This window comes from Geotrypetes seraphini, chromosome 1, assembly GCF_902459505.1.
Source record: "Geotrypetes seraphini chromosome 1, aGeoSer1.1, whole genome shotgun sequence".
Classification (NCBI taxonomy): Eukaryota; Metazoa; Chordata; class Amphibia; order Gymnophiona; family Dermophiidae; genus Geotrypetes; species Geotrypetes seraphini.
Genome location: NC_047084.1, coordinates 393,053,013 through 393,078,299, shown reverse-complemented (window position 1 = coordinate 393,078,299; position 25,287 = coordinate 393,053,013). Strand labels below are relative to the sequence as shown.

Here is a 25,287-nt window from a genome sequence, read left to right as displayed (position 1 = left end):
GTCCTTTTTCTGAGCTCTCAGTAGTCAGCGTGGCATTATTTGCTGTGCTAGGTAAGTTTACATGGCTCAGAGGTTTATATGCCACTGAAAAGTTATTCCTTTAACATTTTCCTAGAACAATAGCTGTGCAAACTCAAATCTGCTGGAAAGGTCCGCTTCTATTTACATGCTTTGTGGAGTGGGGGTGTGGCCACTGAGTTGCAGCTGCTCCTGTCTGCTTTCTCTGCCGTCAAAACCCTTTAACAATCTCAGTCTTTAAATTCATGAGGAGGCAGTCACTAGGAGTTAGAACTCTGTTACGAGACAGAGCAAAAGCCTGCAAATGTATTTTTCAGTGTGCCTCTTCCCCCTCCTCCTTGCTCTGAAGCAGAGCTTTGTGATCACTGCTGATTGTGGTCCTTGCAGTTTGCAAAGCTGTGAACCAGTGGTCTGCAAAGCTCCTGAGCTCCAAGTCAAGGATGACTGTGGTTGCTGCGAGCAGTGCCTCAGTGTAGAGGGTGAGCGGTGTGGCGGGAAGGCAGAATGGAGGGATCGCTGTGGCCCAGGACTAGTTTGCATGAGCCAAGGGCAAGGTGAGGAGAACCAGTCAGAGGGCTCAGGGATCTGCATCTGTAAGGAAGATGGGGTGGTGTGTGGCTCCAATGGAAAATCTTACCACAGTATCTGTGCCCTGCACCTGCAAAGCTGGATTGCTTTGCACTCGGGCAAGGACAGGATTCACAAACTACGTGATGGAGAATGCACATTTGGTGAGTGTTTTTGCTATAGTTTCTTATATTGAGATGTGTAAAATGTTACTTAATAGGAAAATAAAACAATTTTGTTACCCAAGATTGGTAAATATCTTTCCAGCAACATACATGATATATTTACCAACATTTAAAAATAAAATATTTCAGCTTTTTATACCTATAAAAAATTGATTTATACTCCCTTGTTCTGTGCTTAACGGTTAGAGTAGTGGTCTGACAATCAGTCAAGCCCTATTCAAATTCCATTGCTGCTCCTTGTAATCTTGCACAAGTCACTTAACCCTTCATTGCATCTTGTACAAACTTAGGGGCTCTCTTACTAGAGGGTGTTAAGCCCTAATGCACACTTACCCCCAAATTCTGTATATAGTGCTTTAAGTTATGCATGCAAATGTGTGCACACAACTTAATTGTTTAACAAACCTAAATGGAAAAGTGTATATTTCAGGGGAAAATGTATATTGACTCATTGGTTCCAGGAGACTGCCCCTTCATTTTGGTACTAGAAGAATCAACTCCATGGCCCAATGTTATGGGAATCTCAAGATGTACAGAAGTTGCCAAAGAAACAGAAAGCGTTTTTACTAATATGGAATGGCTACCTTCAGAGTATTTTGCCACGAGCACAGAATTTAGCCCCCAATGATTTTCAGGTTGGATAATGATGTACAGAGCAGTTTGGATAAATTGTACATAATAGCTAAGATAGGGTTGGGGGTGGAGAGGGGAGGGTAAGATAGTTAGTAGGATGAGTAATCTGAGGGATAGTTGGCTGAAGGCCAGGCCTTAGACTACTTTTGGCTGGTGTTCCCTAGAATTACTATTAATCATTTCTGTAGTGCTACGAGGCATACACAGCGCTGTACACATTATATGCAGGAACTATCTCTGTCTTAGTGAGCTCACAATCTATATTTTGTACCTGGAGCAATGGAGTGGCAAGAGACTTGCACAGGGTCACAAGTAGGCTACAGTGAGTGCTTTATGATGAGGGGGGTTAAAGAGTTAAAAGCAACATCAAAAAAGTGGGCAGTCTGTATTGATTACTGCCAAGGACGGGGTTTGATGCATCAACTCAGGCAGTCTGTTCCAGGTATATCGTACAGCAAGAGAGAATGGAAGTAGTTTGGAGTTAGCAGTGAAGGAGTAGGGCACAGACAAGAGAGAGTTGCCAAAAATCCAAAGGAATCCAACAAGCTGACATCAAACTACAGACCTATTGCAAGCATCCCCTTATTTGTAAAGCTGATGGAAGGCCTAGTTAACCAGAACTTAGTAATGTATTTGGACAACTTCAGCATACTGCAAGAGAATCAGTCAGAGTTCCGTTCAGGTTTTAGTACTGAAACAGTTATTGCTTCACCACTAGATTTCCTTCATAATTTATTCAGCCAAGGTTCTAGTGCACTAGTCCTACAACTAGATCTAAGTAGTGCCTTTGACTTAGTCGATCACGACATTCTAATTGACTGTTTGGAGTCAATTGGACTTTCTGGTAAAGTGTTAAATTGGTTTCAGGGTTTCTTGAGTAAACAATCTTACCAAGTCTACAGTGATAATAAACAATCCTGCAGATGGACAAACACTTGCGGAGTTCCGCAGGGTTCCCCTCTATCCCTTACCCTGTTTAACATCTACCTTGCCCCACTAGAGAATCTATTGCAAAGCTTAAAAGTCAAATTCTATATCTAATTCTTCCCCTCACAAACCTAACTTCTGAGACAAAGAATCACCTGGCATTTGTCCTGAAACAAATCGAATAATGGATGACAGAATTCAAACTGAAACTCAACTCAGATAAAACCAAATTTTTTCTGGCGAGCCCAAATGATAAAATTAAAGATTCAAAAATTTCCTTGAATGGACAGGACTTCCCTATTGTCGATTCCATAAAAATTCTGGCAGTGATTCTCGACCGATACCTTACTTTAGATGTTCACTCGGATTTATTGACTAGAAAATGCTTCTCGACATTATGGAAACTAAGAACCATCAGAAAATACTTTGATGCAGCATCATTCCGTCTACTGGTGCAATCTTCTATTCTAAGCATGCTGGACTATTGCAACATCATTTATTTGGGAACTTTCAAGAAAACCCTTCAAAGACTCCGAATTATTCAAAATTCGGCAGTACGTCTGATTTTCGGTTTAAAAAAATGGGAACACATAAGTCCCTATTATCAAAAACTTCATTGGCTGCCCCTGGAAGCAAGAGTTTTGTTTAAATTTTCTTTTCTCTGTTTCAAATCAATCTTTGGTTTGGCCCCTTCATACCTGGTTTCACACTTTAATTTGGGTTGTGATATTAGGCCCACACATAGAATCCACATGTTTACCCACCCAACAATAAAGGCCTGCCGTTACAAAAGATTCCTGGACAGAACTCTAGCTTTCCAGGCAGGTAAACTGAATGATTGGCTGGGTAACATTATCATGCACTCCTCATCCTATTTTAGTTTTAGAAAATTAGTAAAAATGAAACTGTTTAACCGATTTACCTAATAATTTTTTGTTCATTATCTCCTATTCTGTATACTTGTATTCGTTGATTCTACATTGTAACTATGTCGCTGATTGTCCAGCTCTTCTTATTGTAAACCGCCTCGAACTACCATGTCTTTGGCGGTATATAAGAATAAAATTATTATTATTATTATTATATGATCGGAGTTCATGGGGAGGAGGATAGGGAGAGATAAGGGAGGCGAGATACTGAGGAGCTATAGCAGTGTCTCTCAAAGTGTGTGCCAAGGCACAGTGGCATGCCCCAAAAAGATTCCGAGTGTGCCACGAGAGATTCCAGAATTTAAAAAATTCCCTTCATAAGTATACACTAGAATAGATGATATGTAGGTTGTGTACGCAAGAGTCTGTCAACCACCCAGAGAATTATCATTCTTTGACGTTATTGGTCCTTGAAAACTAATGGCAAGTAATTTTATTTTTAATGCAGTAGTTATCTTAACTTGAGCCACAAAGCAATCAAAGCTTGTTGACATTTGGATCTTCTTATCTTTGCAAACTTGGATTTTCAGCTCTGATAGAAATTAAATCTTAAAAAAAAGAATGACTGCAGATGGTGGGTGATAAAATGCATGTTTGCTTGTTGACTATCAAGCCACATTTTGAGTTAATTTGCACTCAAAAACAAGCACATTCATTGCATTAATTCTATTCTATCTATTTTAGTTTCATACGTAGCTTAAAGAACTTTAAATAAATAACTCTCAAATTAAAATTTTTTTTGTTGGTTTTTCAATTTTATAATTTCAGTTATAATGTGCCATGAGAAACATTTGCTCCGTTTAGTGTGCCAGAGCTAAAAATGTTTGAGAGACACTGAGCTACAGAGTAAATGCACTTGTAAGTCAATAAGAGGAGTTTGAACTGTATGCGGAGATGGATAGGGAGCCAATGAAATGACTTATAAGTTGTGCAAAAACATTTTGAATGGATTGAAGGGGAGAGAGGTGGTTTGACGGAAGACCAATGAGAAGCAGGTTGTAATCTAGGCGAGAGGTGATAAGGGTTTTTGTGGTGCTCTCAGAGAAGAAGGGTCAGATTTTGGCGATATTGTGGAGAAAGAAGCAGCAGGTTTTGGTGGTCTGGTGGATTTGTGCAGAGAAGGAGAGAGAGGAGGAGTCAAAGATGACCCTGAGGTTGCGAGCTTGTGAGCTGACGAGACAGAGAGGATGATAGTTTTATCCAATGTTAGAGAACACGGGGGAGAGGAGAGGTAGGTTTGGATGGAAAGATAAGTAACTCAGTCTTGGCCTTGTTCAGTTTTAAGTGGTGGCTGGACATCCAGGCAGCAATGTCAGACAAGTAGACTGAGACCTGGGTTTGGATTCCTTCAGAGATTTCTGGTGTGAAGAGGTAGATTTGGGAGTCATCGGCATAGAGGTGATATTGAAAGCCATGGGAGGAGATCAGAGCACCAAGGGAATGGGTATAGATGGTGAAAAGACGAGGTTCCAAGACAGAGCCCTGTAGAACCCTGACTGACAGCGGGATAGCAGTGAAGGAGGATTCACCACTGCACACATTAAAAGTACTGAGAGATAAGAGAGCCAAAAATCAACAGGGCCCTAAAATCCATGTGAGGACAGCATATCAAGGAGAAGGCGGTGGTCTACAGTGTCAAAAGCAGTAGATAGAAGGATGAGGACAGAATAGAGGCCTTCGGATTTGTCCAGGAACAGGTCATTGGAGACTTTAACAAGGGCAGTTTACATGCAGTGCAGTGGATGAAAGCCTGATTGGAGTTGGTCAAGAATAGTTAGGAATGACAGAAAGTTTAGGCAGTGGCAGTGAACAGCACATTCAAGTAGCTTAGATAAGGGGAGGAGGGAGATGGGGTGATAGATGGAGGGGCAGGTGGGGTCCATTGAGGATTTTTCGAGGAGAGGCATAACTATAGCATGTTTGAAGGCATCAGGAATGGTTGCTGTGGAAAGCAAAAATTGAAGATATGACAGATAAGGGGGCGAACAGTCAGGGAGATAGTGCTAAGTAGATGGGTGAGAATAGGATCAGAGGAGCAGGTTGTGAGTTTAGAGGAGGTCAGTAAATGTTTGTACAGGTTATGGCTGATTCGCTCCCTATCAAAAATCTTGGATTCTTCTTCCATTTACATTCACAGGTAATTTCATGCCTCGATTATGGTAATGCTCTTTATAAGGGCATTACCCAAAAAGAACTGAGAAGGTTATAAATCATTCAGAACATTACTATCAAGATCATAATTAACCCTAAAAAAATATGATCACGTGACCCCACTGTTAATAAAAGCACACTGGTTACCAATTGGACATAGAATCACTTTTAATCCTTCTGCTGACTTTCAAAACTTGCACTTCTAACATTCCAGAATTTATAAACAAGCATCTCATTCCCTACACTCCATTAAGATCACTGAGATCTGCCTCACAGCATCTATTATCCATACCATTTTTAAATCATATTAATACAATGCGTACATCCATCTTTTCGGTTACTACCCCATCACTGTGGAACTCCGCTCCTATTACTTTAAGAGAAGAAATGTCAATGACTCGATTAAAATTAAAGGCATTTTTAAAAGATGCTTATAACATTCAAACGTCCTTATTAGGATGATATTCTGATATTCTAATTTACTTAGAATCTCCCTTTTCTTTTTTTTTTTTTTTTAGAAGAGCAGAGAAATTATTTCTACCTTACCTTCTGTTTTTACCTGATTTGTTTCTTTACTATCCAATATTGTAGTTCTCCCCGCTTATCCTATTGTACAAGTAAGTCAGTTTGTCAAATTTGTTCTTAAATGTATTGGTCATTGTAAAGCTGCCCACTAATTTTAATTGTAAACTGCTTAGAAACTATGTATAGGCAATTTAACAAATTTTAAATAAACTTGTAAAAAAAACTGAGCAGTTTCCTCTTCAGTGTCTACAGAGAAGGAAGAAAAGGCAGGATGGTTGGTAGGCTAGACTTGGGTAAGGGGGAAATGGAGATGACCCAGTTGAGAACTGAAGGATAATTTTCTGGACCTTGTTGTGGAAGTACTCAGCCATCATCTGGGGGGGGGGGAGGTTCAGAGATGAGGGCAGCTTGAGTAGAGAGTTCAGCATGGCAAAGAGACAGCAGGGGTAGTAGTCAGATGGGTGTAGTAGTCTTGTTTTGCAAGGTAGAGAGCTGACTGGAAGGAGGTCAGCAGGAATTTGAAGTGTATAAAGTTAGCATGAGTGTGAGATATAAGCCAGAGATGTTCAGCAGATCAGGGATATAAGAAGTGGATTGTAGGAGTCAACCAAGGTTGGGGTTTGGTATGTCTTACAGAATGTGAGGTGGGAAGAGTGATGGTATTTAGGACAGAAGAGAGAGTAGTAATATAGGAAGAGACAGCTTCATTGATAGACTTACATAGCATAGTGTTCGAGAAGAGGGGTGTTATAGTGGTGGAAAGAGTGCAATAGGCAATAGCCTGAAGGTTTAAGAACATAAGAATAGCCTTACTGGATCAGACCAATGGTCCATCTAGCCCAGTATCCCGTCTTCACGGAAGCCAATTCAAATCACGAGTACCTGGCATAGTAGCAACATCCCATGCCTCTGATCTAGGGCAAGCAGTGGCTTCTCCCATGTCTGTCTTAACAGCAGTCTAAATGTCTTGGTGGGGATTGGCCATTTGAGGTGGGGAGGGTGATGGGTTGTGAAGGTTATCAGCAGTGCTGGGTAGTAACTAGTTACAGTAACGCTAGTTACTGTAATCAGTTACATTTTAGGTAACTATCAATGTAACTAGTTACTTTTATTTTAGTAACTACTAACAAAATTTACAAGTTACTTTTGCGTTACTGTTTGCATAGCATGCAGAACAATTGATGACGAATTTCCATTCATGCTATTTTACTCATTAAGCCTCCAATTCAACTCATGTCTCTTGCCTTACCACAGTGCATTACAGTAATAACCCATGTACCAGCTATACATGGTGACAGCTAGCCAAATGGGCTATACCGAACTGAAAGAATTGCTTCATAAAGAGTGGACTGTTGTTGCATACTTACTTGTAAAGGGACTAATTTGCAAACTCATTTGCATGTACTGTTATGAAGTGGCTAAGAGGCCCTAAACACTGAGGAGAGAACCCCAGAAGGGGAGTACCTCCCTTTCCAAAAGGAAGCCTCCAAGAAGGACTACTGTGGACATAAGATATTCTCACCCTGAGATTAAAAAGGAGCAGTGACAAAAACTTGTGGACTGGAAAAGCAACTTGTCAGAGTCCTGGGAAACGGGGATTCTCCAGGCAACCCTTGAGAGGATGAATGCTGGCTGCAGCCTAACCCTCAGTAAGCTCACAATAGAGAAAAATTATAATAACAATGCAGGCTCATTTGAGCGTTCATTCTTCACTGAATATTATTTTTACACTAGTAGGGTCAGACAACAGAAATATCCTTGTACATTGAAAACTTTGTCCACTGGTTTCTAAGCAGACCTACAGCTTTGCAACTAATGTTACAGCAAGTCTTAAGCACCTGTAAAATGTCCACCTATCTGCGCAAGATAAACTGCCTTCATTGAAGAGGTTAGCAAGCTGTTCTTTGTCAGATGCATCAGAATCCCTGCCAAAGAAACAGTAAACTTTGGCTGCTTCATGCAGCGGTAATAGGGGCAAATTACTTTCAGGAAAAAATTATTTCGATAAGATCAAAAATCATTACCAAAACAACCACTGGTACTAAATCAACTAATCTTGCCGAAAATGAAAATATGATAATCAGGTCTCTGACTTTTCACGCTACACTATCAAATTTTCTTCTTCCATCCCTAAAAGCTATAGAAAACATTTTACACTGTATTAATATTAAAGGCTCAAAAATAGAACCCATTCCTCCATTTTTTTTCAAATGACATTTTTCAGCCTTTGGGCCATATATTCTTAAAATTATTCATAATTGTTTGTCTTCAGCCAACATTCCATCAGACTGGAAACATTCCATTATATATCCAATTATAAAAGATTCAAAAAATAATATTGACAATTGCTCTAACTATCGTCCGATAGCAAATTTACCATTTTTATCTAAATTAACTGAAAAAATTGTGTTTCAACAATTGGTTGATTTTGTTGAAAAAACGCATGTGCTTCATCCGAACCAAACTGGTTTCCGTACAAACCATTCTACAGAATATTCACTACTCGGTCTCACTACATCAATAAATTACTATTTGGATCATCATAAATCCGTTATATTAATTTCTTTAGATCTTGCTGCAGCGTTTGATACCATTGATCATCATCTTTTATTGCAACGTCTTTTCGATATAGGAGTAGCAGATCAAGCTCTTGAATGGTTTCATTCTTACTTTTCTGACAGAACTTCAACAGTACATTTTAATAATTCAGAATCCAAATCCTATCATTCTAAATTCGGCATACCACAAGGCTCTATTTTATCTCCCTTATTATTTAATATCTATTTGGCCCCTCTTCTGACCCTCTGTCAATCAATAGGATTTACAGTCTATGCTTATGCTGATGATCTACAATTACTGCATCCCCTTGACCCAAATAACCAAACCGAGATTCAGGCAATTAACCATAAATTAAGTAAAGTCCATGACTGGTTAAACATAAACAAGCTTTCTTTAAATATTTTAAAAACAAATACTCTTCTCTTCTCCGGAAAAGAGGGAGCACAATTAATATCTCCAATCATTATTGAAAACATTCCACTTCCAATAATTACAACTATAAAAATTTTAGGTGTTTTAATTGACAATAAGCTAACATTTCGTCCTCAAATAAGCGCAATAGTAAAAAGTTGCTACTACAAATTAAGAATGATTAGATCATTGGCCCCTCTTCTTGATATTAGTTCCCTTAACATTCTGATCCATTCACTTGTAATTTCAAAAATGGATTATTGTAACTCTTTATTAAATGGTATCTATCACAAAGACTTAAAACGCTTGCAGCTTATCCAAAATACGGCCATAAAGATAATTTCGGGCGCTAAAAAATATGATCATGTTACCCCTTTGCTTAAAAATGCCCACTGGTTGCCAGTGTCACACAGGGTAACTTATAAAATCGCCCTGCTGACATTTAAAACACTGCAGTTCAACACACCAGCATTCATAAGAACATAAGAAGTTGCCTCCGCTGAGACAGACCATAGGTCCATCCTGCTCAGCGGTCCGCTCCCGCGGCGGCCCATCAGGCCCATTGTCTGAGCAATGGTCTATACCTATCTATACCCCCCAATCCCTTTTTCTTCTAGGAATCTATCCAAACCTTCTTTGAAACCATTTAATGTTTTCTTGTCTACAACAGCCTCTGGAAGCGCGTTCCATGTGTCCACTACCCTCTGAGTGAAAAAGAACTTCCTAGCGTTTGTTCTAAACCTGTCCCCTTTCAATTTCTCCAAGTGCCCCCTTGTACTTGTGGTGCCCCTTAATTTAAAAAATCTGTCCCTGTCTACTTTTTCTATGCCCTTCAGGATCTTGAAGGTTTCTATCATGTCTCCTCTAAGTCTTCGCTTTTCCAGGGAGAAAAGTCCCAACTGCTTCAATCTGTCAGAATATGGGAGATTTTCCATTCCCTTTATCAGTTTGGTTGCTCTTCTTTGTACTCCCTCAAGTACCGCCATGTCTTTCTTGAGGTACGGCGACCAGTACTGGACACAGTACTCCAGATGCGGCCGTACCATTGCACGATACAGCGGCATGATGACTTCCTTCGTCCTGGTCGTAATACCCTTCTTAATGATACCCAGCATTCTGTTTGCTTTCCTAGAGGCTGTGGCGCATTGCGCCGATGCCTTCAGTGTTGCGTCTACCATCACTCCCAGGTCTCTCTCCAGGTTACTAACCCCTAGTGGTGTTCCCCCCATTTTGTATGTGAACATCGGGTTCTTTTTCCCCACGTGCATGACCTTGCATTTCCCCACGTTGAAGCTCATCTGCCACTTTTCGGCCCACTTTTCCAGCTGCGTTAGATCCTTTTGGAGATCCTCGCAGTCTTCCTTGGTTTGAGCCCTGCTGTATAGTTTGGTGTCATCTGCAAATTTAATGACTTCACACTTAGTTCCCGCCTCTAGGTCATTTATGTAGATATTGAACAAGAGTGGTCCCAGCACCGACCCCTGCGGAACTCCGCTCGTGACCCCTTTCCAGTCTGAGTAGTGGCCCTTTACGCCAACCCTCTGCTTCCTGTTTGCCAGCCAGTTTTTGATCCATCGGTGGACCTCCCCTTGTACCCCGTGGTTCCATATCTTTTTAAGCAGTCTCTCGTGTGGCACCTTGTCGAAGGCTTTTTGGAAGTCAAGGTAAATGATGTCTATAGATTCCCCTTTATCCACCTGGCTGTTCACTCCCTCAAAGAAGTACAATAAGTTTGTGAGGCATGACCTACCCTTACAGAAGCCATGTTGACTCGGTTTTAGCTGCCCATTTTTTTCGATGTGCTCATAGATGCTGTCTTTAATCAGTGCCTCCATCATCTTTCCCGGGACTGAGGTCAGGCTCACCGGCCTGTAGTTTCCCGGGTCCCCCCTTGCGCCCTTCTTGAAGATGGGCGTGACATTTGCTATTTTCCAATCCTCCGGGATCTCTCCGGTTTTTAAGGATAGGTTGCATATCTGTCGAAGTGGCTCCGCTATTACGTCTTTTAGTTCCTTGAGTACCATTGATAGACTTTTGATCCCGTACGACCCTTCAAGATCTTTAAGATCTATTTCTCAATTTAACCTTAATATCCCTTCTTTAAAAATCATTGGCTCACGTCGCACCTCCACGTTTTCTGTAACAGCCCCTACAATCTGGAACGCTCTTCCTTTATATCTAAAAATGGAAAAAACCTAAAAAATTTTAAAAGCAATCTAAAGTGCTTTCTTTTTAAAGATGCTTTTAATTGAACTATTATATTTTAGCTATTAATTTTATACTGTTCCCCTGTTCCTAAGTGTTTTTCCCTTAAATGTTTCTTACTTTTTCTATTACAATTGTATTTCTCCCCCCTTCCCATATGTATCTAAGACCTATGGGTCAATATTTACCCAGTTTGTACGGTTGGTAGTCCTGTAATTTTTATAGGAAAGTATGTTCAATTGTTATTTTTGTTTTAATGTTAATGTTTTTACTTTGTACAACGCTTTGTAGATTCGAAAAAGCGTTTAATCAAAAACTGAATAAACTATAAACTATTGTGTCACAGAAAAGGATCAGTAATATCATCATGAATTTTGTTATTGGGGAAGTGCAAGCCTTCTCAGTGATCAAGTCACCAGAATTCATTCAGTTGGTCACCGATCTTCAACCAGGCAAAAACGTATTGACTTGCAAGACACGTTGAGGACCAGTATCATAAGATGAACGACGACTTTCAGAATAAGCTGTCACTTGTGACTGAAGTCTGTGCAACAGCTGACATATAGACCTCCCACAACAGAAGCTTTTTTGGCGTTACCTTAACACTGGATCAAGATCAGCACATTAGAACGAACATCTGCATCATTGACATGTTTACATTTGCAAGGACGACATATTTTCAACCTGATTGTATTCACACTTGAGAAGATCCAGTCCAAATTTCATATCACTGACAAAAGTTCTTTGCACAGTTACTGATAATGGATCAAACTTTGTTAAGACATTCAAGGCGTTCTCAGAGACAGAAGCAACAGTCATAGAATCAACACAAGTTGTGCCCTCACAAATCGACAACGGAGAGGCGAACTTCACAAACATTGCAGACATCCTAGACACCCAAACAGATGCAGAAGCAACAGAGTATGTACTTCCATCTCACCATTGTTGTAGTACCCACACAATGAACTTGATTGCTGTGTTTGATGCAGAACGGGCCAATGAAGATGCAAATTACAAGAAGTTAAGTCATAGAACCTTGGCTAAATGCAGTGACCTCTGGAACAAGTGCAGTAAGAGACTGATTTTATAAATGGGCATCCCAATTGTAGGTGGCGGTAGGCATTCTACTGCCTTCTGGTAGCCAATCGGGATGGATGTTTAGGCAGGACGCCTACACTGTAGGCTTTTAGCACGGGTCTAAGGAAATGCTTAGGGACACTTAAGCTCATCCAAGGCTGGATGTGGGTGTGGTTTCACTAGAAAGTGGCCTTCGATGAGCTTAAGCAGCCCTAGGCATCTCCCTAAGGCCACGGCACACGCCTGAACTATAGGCCAGCAAAATACTGGCCTACATTTCCAAAGTTAAAAGTAGACATGGCCAACTGAGTCCCTGATCAAATGAGCTGGCAGGTCTCCCCAAAGCCACAGCTTCCGGGAGGCCTTCCAGCTCAGCTGATCAAGGGGAAAATACCCCTATCGCGATCAGCTGAGCCACCTGCGGCAGGGCACCTCCCGACATGTACTGTGAAATTGGCAGGAGGGATGCCTCTCCCTTCTGCCGCCGAAGGCCACCCCCCAAATGAATTGGCAGAGGGATGCCCACTCCCTCCTGCTGCCACCCCCTGAAGTGGTGACACCCCTCTCCCCCATTGAAGACCGGCAGAAAGGAGTCCCACTCCCTTCTGCCACCCATTGCAGTGGCCTTAGGTATCTGGCCAATCAGAGTCTTCGTTCACTCCCAGTGCATCCCAGGACGCACTGGGAAGGAGATCTAAGGCCCTGATTAGCCCAGGTTCCTAAGGCCAATATGTATTTAGTAAAGGGAAATTTTGCCTACCAATCTACTGCATTTGGATAAAGATGAACCGGTTGATATTGTATATTTGGATTTTCAAAAGGCATTTGACAAAGTACCTCATGAAAGACTTCTGAGGATATTAGAAAGTCATGGGATAGGAGGTAATGTCCTATTATGGATTAAGAACTGGTTGAAAGACAGAAAACAGAGAGTAAATATTCTCAATGGAGAATAGTAAATATTCTCAATGGTAAATGGAGAATGGAGAATATTTTCAAAGGAGAATGGTAAATATTCACAATGAAGGAGGATAAATAATGGGGTTACACAGGGGTCTGTGCTGGGACCGCTGCTTTTTAACATATTTTCAATATCTAGAGTAGTGTTCTTCAACCTTTTTACATCTATGGACCGGCGGAAAAAAAATTATTTTGTGGACCGGCAAACTACTAGGACTAAAATTTAAAAACCCCATCTCCGCGAGCTCGGTCCTCGCAAACCATCTGATCCCATCCGCACAAGCCTCAGTTATGATTTTATACTGAACTAGCTTTATAGCCCGTTACATTAACGGGTGCTAGAATATATGTGTGTGTCTGTCTTTATTTCTTTCTCTCTCTGTCTCCTTAGCCACTTTCTGTATTTCTGTCTTTCTTTCTTTCTTTTGGCTGTCCACCACCACCCCTTGCATGTTCCCCCTGTCCATTCTCCCTTTTTTTTACCTCCCCTGTGTCCACCACCACCCCTTCACTGCACCCCTTATCCAGCAGCAGCCCTTCTCCCTTTGTTTTACCTCCCCCCTGTCCATCAGCACCTCTTCCTACTCCCTCTGTCCAGCAGTAGGCCTCCCTTCATTTCCCCCACCTGTCCATCAGCACCTCTTCCTGCTCCCCCTGTCCACTGGAGTTAGTACAGGCCCGGTCTCTGCCGTTCTCCCCGGAGTTTGTTCTTTACTCGGATAGAGAGTCCTTGCCGCCGCCGCCCTTTCACTTCCCGCGGGCCCGACTAGGAACCTGGTGATTCCAGCAGTGTGTGCAGCAGTCTTCACACGCTGCTTCGGGTCCTTCTACTGCCCTGATTTACTCTGGCACGTCCCTGATGACATCATCAGAGACGCAGCAGAGCAAATCAGGGCAGTAGAAGGGCCCGAAGCAGTGTGTGAAGACTGCTGCACACGCTGCTTGAATCGCCAGGTTCGTAGTCGGGTCCGCGGGAAGGGAAGGGGGGGCGGCAAAGGACTCAGACTCCTCTGGTCTGTTGCGGAGGCCGGCCCGGCTCCATTTCTCGGTTCGTCCCAGAGAGGGGGGGAAGGAGGCGCTCTAAGTGTAAGGGAGCCGGGAGAGGAGCCACCGCCGCCGCTGTGAACTTTAAAATAAAGGAGCCAGAGCCGGCAAGACCACACATCACCTTGCGGTCTGCGAGAGAGGGAGCGTTAGCCACGGACCTATGGATCAGGGATCACAGATCACGCAGGTATGAGTGCACATGTGCGGCTAGCGTTTTATTAAATTGGATGTATTTTATTAAAGTATAAAAAGAAACAATATTCTGTACAATTGTCATTTTATAAATACAAATAATACAGAGCAAGGATCAACAAAACCCCTGTCTCCCCTCCACTTCACATATATCCCCTCTACTATCAAGAAAACTGAATAAGCCAAATTATTACAGAATGCTACACAGAAATAACATGCTAACAGAATACCGCAGTCACACATAGCAGGAATAGGGTTAGGGGAGTGCAACTAGGGCAACTGCCCCCTGGTCAGAGAGAGCCCTAAGCCACTGCCTAGACTTTGCAGTCCCCAGTTATGTCTAACACCAGCTCTAGCAGGATATATATTTCAAATCTGATATATTCTAATCACAAAATAGAAATAAAATTATTTGTTTCTACCTTTTATTGTCTCTGGTTTCTGCTTTCATCTTCTTTTCACTCTCTTCCTTCCAGTGTCTGCCCTCTCTGTCTCTTCTATCCAGCATCTGCCCCTTCCATCTACTGTCTGACCTCTCCCCCTTCCATATGGTATTTGTCTTCTTTCTATGCCCCTCTCCCGTTTCCATCCAGCCTATGCCCCTCTCTCCTTTTTACACGATTCATTCCAGCTTCACTACTCTCTTCATTTTTATCTCTCCTACACCAGATCTAGCATCTTTGTCCCTCTCAATTTCTCTGCTGACCCCCCTTCCCATCTCATTCCTGTCTCTCCCCATCCCCTCCTCTAATCTCCCTGCCAGCTGTTTCCTTCCTTTTTTCTTCTCCCTTCCCTCCTCCCCCCTGACCAGCAGTAACTCTCTTCCCTTTCCTTTTTCCTCCCCTCCCAGCAGCATCTCTCCTCCCTCCCTCCAGGTCCAGTAGCAGCTATCCCTTTTTCACCTTGCTCAGCAGCTTCCCAGACTCCTTTCCCTCCTCCCCTCCCAGCAGCATCTCTCCTCCCTCTTCAGGTCCAGTAGCAGCTGTCCCTTTTTCCCCTTGCCCAGCAGCTTCCCAGACTCCTTTCCCTCCTCCCCTCCCAGCAGCATCTCTCCTTCTCCCTCTCCAGGTCCAGTAGCAGCTGTCCCTTTTTTTTCATCATGCCTAGCAGCTTTCTCCCCTCCAAGTTTCAAGTTTATTAGGATTTTATATACCTCCTATCAAGGTTATCTAAGCGGTTTTTACAATCAGGTACTCAAGCATTTTCCCTCTCTGTCCCGGTGGGCTCACAATCTATCTAATGTACCTGGGGCTATGGAGGATTAAGTGACTTGCCCAGGGTCACAAGGAGCAGCGCGGGGTTTGAACCCACAACCCCAGGGTGCTGAAGCTGTAGATCCAACCACTGCGCCACACACTCCTCCCAGCAATTCACCTTACTTGCCAGCGCTGCGATTCAGTAAGGCAGCCTCGGGTCCTTTGTTGGGTCGCATCGCCTCTGAGGAAAGCAGAAGTTGCATCATCAGAGGTGGCCTGACTCAGCAAAAGCTCTAAGCTTCCTGAATCGCTGTGCTTGTAAGTAAGGAGAGCCGCTGGGAGGGGAGAAAGCACACCGTCTGAGGCTCCCCATTATCTCTCCGGTCCTGCGCGGACCAGCAGGAAATTGAAGATGTTGATCTCACCAGTCCTGCGCGGACCGGCAGGAATTTTCTGCGGACCGGCACCGGTCCACGGACCGGCGGTTGAAGAACTGTTATCTAGAGCAGTGTATCTCAAACTGTGTGCCTCCTGAGATTCCAAGTGTGCCGCGGCACACTGAAGAGAAAGAGAGGCGCCTGCCAACTGACTTCCCTACACGGTACAGCACCAGCGCTGCCCGATTCGCTGAAGGCCTGCATGTTTCCTCCTTCTCTCTAGCGTCTTCTGGCTTCCTCTCTCCCCCCCCCCCCCGGCCTCCTGATCCAACCTTTAAAGCTAATTAAGCAGTCTACGGAGGATCACCGGCAGGTAAAATGATTTTATTTTCAATATAGTGATTGAAATGTGTCAGTTTTGAGAATTTATATCTGCTGTGTATATTGTGTGTATATAAAAAATGAAAGGAAAAATTGCATTACAATTAGTAAAGGGGATGAGATCTGGGCAAAGCTTGGGTGGGCCTAGGGAGGTCTGTGGTTGGGGTACTCAGTTAATATTTGGTAGACTTAGAACAGGGATCTCAAAGTCCCTCCTTGAGGGCCGCAATCCAGTTGGGTTTTCAGGATTTCCCCAATGAATATGCATGAGATCTATGTGCATGCACTGCTTTCAATGCATATTCATTGGGGAAATCCTGAAAACCCGACTGGATTGTGGCCATCAAGGAGGGACTTTGAGATCCCTGACTTACAGGGTACTTAGCTTGAAGTAGTTGAGAAACACTGCTGTAGGCAATCAGCTAATGCCAGTGTCTCTCCTTTTCTCCGGCCCTCTTCCCTGCTGGCACCCCCTACTGGCATCTCAGGGCCCATCTGGAGGGCTTCTAAACATGCGCGGACGTCGACATGATGATATCACGCATATATGTGATGTTATCATAGTGACGTCCGTGCACTTCTGGGTGCCTCAAGCCGTGGCCACTACCTTTAGTGTGCCCTGGCTCGAGAAAGTTTGAGAGACACTGATCTAAAGATTGGAATAACTAGTGAGAATTATCTTTGCTAATGACACAAAGTTGTTAAATCGCAAGAGGATTGTGAAAAATTGCAAGAGGACCTTGTGAGACTGGAAGACTGAGCAGTGGCTTCTGAGAAAGCAAATAGAATGTTAGGAATTATCAGGAAAGGAATGGAAAACAAAGATGAAAATGTTATAATGCCATTGTCTCCATTGCTATTTAACGTCTACATGTCCTCACTGAGCTTGCAATTAACTCATCTGGGGATAAAACTATTCAGTTATGCAGATGGCTTCACGATTATAATTCCATTTGCTGACTCTACATAAGTACATAAGTACATAAGTAGTCGCCTCCGCCGGGGCAGACCAGAGGTCCATCCAGCCCAGCGGTCCGCTCACGCGGCGGCCCATCAGGCATATTGCCTGGTCAGCGGTCCCTGACTAATTTTATTGCCTACCTCTACACTTATCTCTAAACCTTCCACTGCTCTTATCTGTACCCCTCAATCCCTTTGTCTTCCAGGAACCTATCCAGGTCATCCTTGAAACCCTGTACTGTGCTATTTCTTATCACGGCCTCCGGAAGGGTGTTCCATGTGTCCACCACCCTCTGTGTGAAAAAGTACTTCCTTGCGTTTGTTTTAAACCTGTCCCCCTTCAATTTCATCGAGTGACCCCTTGTTCTTGTGGTTTCTTTCAAATTGAAAAATCTGTCTTTGTCAACCTTTTCGATGCCCCTCAGGATCTTGAAGGTCTCTATCATATCTCCTCTGAGTCTCCGCTTTTCCAGGGAGAACAGCCCCAGCTTCTTCAGTCTGTCAGTGTATGTAAGGTTTTCCATACCCTTAATCAGTTTAGTTGCTCTTTTCTGGACTCCCTCAAGCATTGCCATGTCCTTTTTGAGGTACGGTGACCAGTACTGTACACAGTATTCCAGATGCGAGCGCACCATAGCCCGGTACAGTGGCAGGATGACTCTATCTCGGAAACTATTTCTAAGGCTTCAGAAACCATAAACATGATGGAGCAATGGATGACAAACTTCAAGCTCAAACTTAATTCAGAAAAAACAAAATTCTTCATTGCTTCACCACATCCTTTTGACACCAAAACACCTCTATGCATCAATGAACTTAATTACCCCATCCAGCCCACCATAAAGATACTAGGCGTAACTCTAGATCAATGCCTAACCATGAAAGACCAGGTGGACTCCTTAATCAGAAAGGGTTTCTTCACTCTCTGGAAACTCAGATCCATTAAAGCTTATTTCGATACGTCGGCATTCAGAACCCTGGTCCAATCCCTCGTACTAAGTCAACTTGACTACTGTAACATCGCCTATTTAGCCATTTCCCAAAAAAATATGCGACGTGTACAACTAATGCAAAATGCAGCGGTCAGATTAATCTTCGGACTAAAGAAATTCGATCATGTATCACCCTACAGTTACATTGGCTACCAATGGAAGCACATATAAAGTTTAAATTCGCCTGCTTCTGCTTTAAAGCGCTAAACAGATTTGCCCCTAAATACATAATTGACCTTTTCTCCTTCTCTGCCAACAGACACAAGAGAAGCTCTCATTCCTACTTTGTTTCCCCCCCCAGTTAGAGGTTGTAAACTGAAAAAACACCATGAACACCTTCTTTCACATCAAGCAGCATTGTGGGGTAAAGACCTAGATCAACTGCTTTCGCCCACTACTTATGAGGAATTCAGAAAACGTCTAAAAACTCAACTGTTCCTAAAGTATCTAGACAACTGACCCACTCATCTTCTTTCTCCTCCATAGTGATTCTTCTGTCCTATTAATCTCTTTCTCCTCAACAATGCATTTCCGGTCCTATTAACTCTCCTCTTCCCCCCTCTTAAATTCAAACAATTTGTACCTCGCTTAATCTATTGTAAACCGCATAGAACTTAACGGTATTGCGGTATATAAACTATTATTATTATTATTATTATTTTGTATCGCTCTATGGTACAGCCACAACTTGAATAGAAACATAGAAACATAGAAACATAGAAATTGACGGCAGAAAAGGGCTATAGCCCATCGAGTCTGCCCATACCAATGACCCACTCCCTGATTCTTACTCTCCTAGAGATCCCACATGAATATCCCATTTTCTCTTGAAATCTAACACGCTGCTGGCCTCAATCACCCTCTGAGGCAGCTCGTTCCAATGATCTACCACCCTTTCAGTGAAGAAGTACTTCCTCGCATCACCCTGAAATTTCCCTCCCCTGATTTTCAGCGAGTGTCCTCTGGTTACTGAGGGCCCTATAAGACTGAAAATATCATCTTTCACCTCTATACGCCCAGTAATATACTTAAAGGTCTCAATCATGTCCCCTCTCTCTCTTCGCTCCTCCAGTGAGTACATCCGCAGTTTTTTAACCTTTCTTCATACGTGAGTTCCCTGAGCCCCAAAACCATCCTGGTAGCCATTCGCTGAACCGACTCAATTCTCAACACATCTTTTCGGTAGTGTGGTCTCCAGAATTGAACACAATACTCGAGATGAGGTCTCACCATGGATCTGTACAGCGGCATTATGACTTCAGGTTTTCTGCTGACAAAACCCCTACGGATACAGCCCATCATTTGTCTTGCCTTGGACGATGCCTTCTCTACTTGATTGGCAGCTTTCATATTGTCGCTAATGATCACTCCTAAATCACGTTCCACCGTGGTCCTGGACAAGGTTTCACCATTTAGTGTGTAAGTTCTGTGTGGATTTTTTTTGCCTAGGTGCATTACTTTACATTTTTTAGCATTGAAGCCCAGCTGCCAAGTTGATGACCACTGTTCAAGCTGTCTTAGGTCCTGCGTCATAAAGTCAGGCACACTGCTTTTGCCAACTATGTTGCATAGTTTGGCATCGTCGGCAAACAGTGATACTTTTCCTCTAAGTCCTTGGGTCAAATCTCCTATGAATAAATTGAATAGAATCGGCCCTAAGACGGAGCCCTGAGGTACTCCACTCATCACTGCTGACGTTTTGGAGGGGGTACCGTTTACCATCACCCTTTGAAGCCTACCATCTAGCCAATCCCTTACCCATGTTGTGAATGTATCCCCTAATCCCATCGATTTTAGTTTGTTCAACAGCCTGCGGTGTGGAACGCTATCAAAAGCTTTGCTGAAGTCCAAGTCCAAGTCCAAGTATATCACCGGCATCCAGATGACTGGTCACCCAATCAAAGAAGTCAATCAGATTAGATTGGCAGGACCTTCCCCTGGTGAATCCGTGTTGCTGTGGATCACGTAGATTTTCTTCATCTAGAATTTTGTCAAGTTCCTGTTTGATCAGTGTTTCCATGAGTTTGCACACTATGGATGTAAGACTCACCGGTCTGTAATTTCCTGTCTCCGTTCTGCAGCCCTTTTTGTGGAATGGAATTACGTTAGCTGTTTTCCAGTCTAGGGGTACTATTCCCGTGCGCATGGAAAGATTGAAGAATACGGATAGTGGTTCAGCCAGAACTTCACTCAGCTCTCTGAGTACCCTGGGGTGTAGATTGTCTGGTCCCATAGCTTTGTCTACTTTGAGTCTTGAAAGTTCGTGGTAGACATTACTAGGTGTAAACTCGTAATCACGAAACAGGTCATTTTGGCTGTTTCTTATTTGTAGTTGCGGACCATCTCCCGGTGCTTCACAGGTGAATACTGAACAGAAGTATTCGTTTAGCAGTTCTGCTTTGGTAGTATCAGATTCTGCGTAGTCTCCATCTGATTTCCTAAGGCGTTCTATTCCATTTTTGTTTCTCTTCCTGTCGCTAATGTACCTGAAGAAGGATTTGTCCCCTTTTTTAATGTTCCGTGCTAGATCTTCCTCTGTTTGAAGTTTGGCTTCCCTGACTGCCTTTTTGACAGCCTTAGATCTGGCCTGATAGTCTTCTTTTGCCTCCCTTTTCCCAAGATGTTTGTAGGTAATAAATGTTTCTTTTTTCATTTTAATGAGGTCAGAAATTTCCTTGTTGAACCATTGTGGTTTTTTGTTTCTCCGGCGTTTGCTTACTGTTTTTACGTAGCGGCTAGATGCTTCGTTCAGGATGGATTTTAGGTTTGACCACATATTTTCCGGGTTGTCAGTTTCTACATGGTTTTGCAGCTTTTGATGGACAAAGTCTCTCATGTGGTCGAAATCTGCCTCCCTAAAGTTGAGGACCCTCGTTGCTGTGTTTGATTTAGAGAAGCCTTTCCTGAGGTTGAGCCATACCATGTTGTGGTCGCTGGAGCCCAGCGTGTCTCCCACTGATACTTCCGAGACACTGTCTCCATTTGTGAGTACCAGGTCCAGTATTGCTTTTTCCCTGGTGGGCTCTAATACCATTTGTTTTAGTTGTGCACCCTTAATGGAGGTTATTATTCTCTTGCTACCGCTCGTAGTTGCTGAGAGGGTGTTCCAGTCTGCATCTGGCATGTTGAAGTCGCCTAACAGTACTGTGTCACCACGCAAAGTGATGTTCTCTATGTCCTCAATCAATTCTTTGTCTTCGTCTTCCTTTTGTCTCGGAGGCCTGTATACCACACCGAGGTAAAGGCATTTTTCGTTCCCTCTGGTCAGGTTTACCCAAAGTGATTCCCCTGTGTATCTAACCTCTGTGATCCTGGTAGTTTTGATATTATCCTTAGTGTATAGTGCTACCCCCCCTCCTAATTTGCCCTCTCTGTCCCGACGAAGTAGATTGTAGCCTGGTATAACCATATCCCACCCATGCGAGTCTGTGAACCAGGTCTCGGATATCGCTACTATATCAAGGTCTGCATTCCTTATTTCTGTTTCTAGTTCCAGGATTTTGTTGCCCAAGCTGTGTGCATTAACATACATTGCTCTCCAAATTTGTGATGATATGCCTATCCCCGTTAGTGTACTTGCCTTAGGCTCAGAAGTGTGTATACTATGGGTACTTACCTTAGGCTCAGAATTGTGGGTTTTACTTGCTTCACCAGGATGGATTCTTACTGCTCTGGTATGTATGTGTGAACCCTCCCCCAACTTACCTAGTTTAAAGCAATTTTGGTTGTTGTATCTCAAAAAAGATATAGTGGGATTAGAAAAGGTACAGAGAAGGGTAACGAAAATGATAAAAGGTTTGGGATGACTTTCATATGAGGAGAGACTAAAGTGACTAGGGCTCTTCAGCTTGGAGAAGAAACGGCTCAGGGGTCATTTGATAGAGGTCTATAGAATACTGAGTGGAATGGAAAGAGTAGATGTGAATTGCTTGTTCACTCTTTCCAAAAATGCTAGGACTAGGGGGCATGCGATAAAGCTACTAAATAGTAGATGGGTTGATATTTTACTACTCCTTTCAGTGGCGGGGCATTTTCAATAGGATGTCTTAAGTTTGACTTTAGACTTTCCTGCAAAACATCCAAAGGTGGAGATGAACAAACAGCCATTTTCAAAACTGACAAAACCGCTAGGGCTGCACTAGATATCGATTCGATCGCTGTTGGCCGATTCTCCAGCAGCGATTGATGCGCTTTCAAGTATGCATGCACAAAGGTGCAAATCATTTGCATGGAAACGCAACCGATCAATCGCACAGTGAGCGATTACATGTGCAGAGCCCTAACAACAGTGACAGGGGAAGCAGCCTCCTGTCACTGCTATTAGGGTTTTTTTTAATGGCAGAGATGTTGTGTGTTTGTTACGCACAGCCTGTCTCATTAAAAAAAAGAAAAAAGCTCCCATCCCTGTGCCAGGCATCCCCCAGCCACTGTCCCTCCTAAGCCCCCCCCCCCCAAATAGTGGTAGGGATGCCCAATCCCTCCTGCCACACAGAAGACCCTTTCATCATGCCCCCTCCTGTGCCAGGCATCCCAAATCCACTGCTCCCCGAACCCCCAAAACATGGCAGGAGGGATGACTGCTCCCTCCTGCCACCAGAGGCTCCCCCCACCCAAACCTCCCCGTACCTTTTTAAAACATTGGAAGCAGGAAGCATGCTCTCAGGCTCTTGCTTCGGGCCCGCCTATCTAAATGATGGGCCTTTCCCTCCCCGGTACATCATGTGATGCACGGGGAGGGGCCAAAGGCCCTGATTGTTTCAGGTGCCTATGGCCCCTCTCTCTGTATCCAGGATACTGAGGGAGGAGCCTAAGGCTCTGATTGATCAAACCAAGGCCTGACTGACTAAGATGCCTATGGCCCCACCTCTTGGGAGAGGCCTTAGGCGCCTGAACCAATCAGAGTCTTTGGCTCCTCCCCATGCATCACATGATGCACCAGGAAGACATTTAGACAGGCGGTCCCGAAGCAGAAGCTTGAGAGCGGGTTTCCTGGTTCCAACGTTTTAAAAAGGTACAGGGGAGGTTTGAATGGGGGCGTCCAGTGGCAGGAGAGAGTGGGCATCCCTCCTGCCATTTGGGGGGATTCGGGGGGGGGCGGGCAGTGGCTCCGGGATGCCTGGTGTGGGGGAGGGCATGGCTCCAGGAGGCTGTTTGTTGGGGGTCACTGGGGAGGGCCATCATCGGTGGTTGGGGACTTTTTTTTTATGGGACAGATATTTTGCATGTATAACACAGAAAATATGTGTGCCATTGAAAAAAAAACCCCAGGCAGACAAATCGGTTTTTACGACTGCTAAAAGCCCTAATAGCCAAGCAATGTTAGCGCATCAATCACTTGGCTATTTTGCATGGCTGGATCGGAAAATGGGCGATCGAGAGGAAAAACATTGACTGTAGTGCATCTAGCCCTAGATGTCCAGTTTTTGGGGGGTTTTTTAATCGCCTAGTTAGATGTCTTGGCCACCAGGACATCCAAACGTAGTATGTCCAACTTTTCCCCATTTTCAGCCACAGAAATATCCATGTGCAAAACATCCTAATCTAGACCATTTGGACGTGGGAGGGGCCAGCAACGTAATGGGCTGGCCACAGCGACATTCCAACAGAGCAGTGGGGCACATTAGAGGGCACTGCTGTGAACTTCATATAAAGGGGTGTCAGGTGTACATTTCACCATTACCCCCTTCTAATGCATGGTGAGCCCTCCAAAACTCCCCCAAAACCTACTATACCCACCAGTCTACCTCCCCAATAGCCCTTATGGCTAAAGGTGGCACCTGTATGGTAGTACAGTAGGAATTTGGTGGGTTTTGGTGGTCTCGCATTTTCCACCATAAATGTATAAGACATCCAAGTCTAAGCCTGCCCAAAGGCCTCCCAAAGCTCAGCCATAACATGCCTCCAACATGTCCAGTTTAGTTCTGGGCGCACAGAGGGTAGATCACCTCGCAAGATGTCCTGAAACCAGTTTCAGAAATCAACATGTGGATGTTTTGGCGATAAAAACATCCAAGTGCTGATTTATGCTGTTTCTCGATGTCTTAGTTTTTTGAAAATGCCCCTGAAAATGTTACCAGGCATACATGCGCTGTACAGAGAAACACACTCTGCTCCATACAGCTTGCAGCCTGGTCAAAACAAGTATACTTTTTTAGGATTGTGTTCACTTTTGAGGACAGTGTCTAAACTCAAGAAAGTGTGATAATGATCTCTGAGGGAGAGGAGAGGGTTGTAGAACTACTAGGTAGAGTTACAAACATGTGATGCTATACTGTATTTGCATGTACTTCCACTGTTAGTGTTTAGTAGTCGGGTTCCATTGCATAAAGTGGGACCTGCAGTGAAATAATACATTAATGCTATTAGCACATGCTAACACCACAGTTCATGGAAAGTAATTGTTAGTATAAACAGAAACAGCAGCAGACTAGATAGGTTATATTGTCTTTATCTGCTTATTCATATGCTTTGATCCAAAAAAACGTATTATCTGCCCATCTTTCAGAGGATGTAGAATCTTGAATATTACATAAGGTGAACTTATGCTTAGTGTTCCCAATTGTTCTTTGAAATATTATTGCAAGAGGAATGGGAAGTGGAAGCAGAGGTGAGAACCTGCTAAAGCCCTTTGTAATGACAGAGGTTTGAGACACATATCCTTAATTGACCTTGGCTGCTCATTATAGATCTGATGCATTAGCTATTTATATACTAAATAGGCTGGGCCATGTTTTCAAATGCTATTGAGGTATGAATCTATTCTTGGAAATGAAATGGCAACTTAATCAAAGAGGAGAATAACAGTTTTTTTGCTTCTTTTAATTCTCCAAAGGCTAGCATTCCTTTTTTTTTTTTTGGGGGGGAGGGGTAAATCCTAAATGCAGAACAAACGCAGCCAGTAACATAAGCAAATATAAATTTGATTTATGGTTTATTTGGTATTTATTATATCACCATTTATTGATGCAACAAAGTGGTTTACAATCACAATAATA

The 25,287-nt window shown here is 43.3% G+C and overlaps 1 protein-coding gene across 2 annotated transcripts in view; it reads left to right on the top strand.

Moving 5' to 3' along the window:
• The first annotated feature begins 273 nt into the window (after positions 1–273).
• The window catches only part of IGFBPL1 (insulin like growth factor binding protein like 1), a 137,112-nt gene continuing 112,098 nt past the window's right edge, over positions 274–25,287 (top strand). For both annotated transcript variants that reach the window (XM_033946907.1, XM_033946827.1), the window contains exon 1: positions 274–749. In XM_033946907.1, the coding sequence (XP_033802798.1) occupies positions 323–749 (427 nt within the window). In that variant the 5' untranslated portion in view covers positions 274–322. The remainder of the gene's footprint in view (positions 750–25,287) is intronic.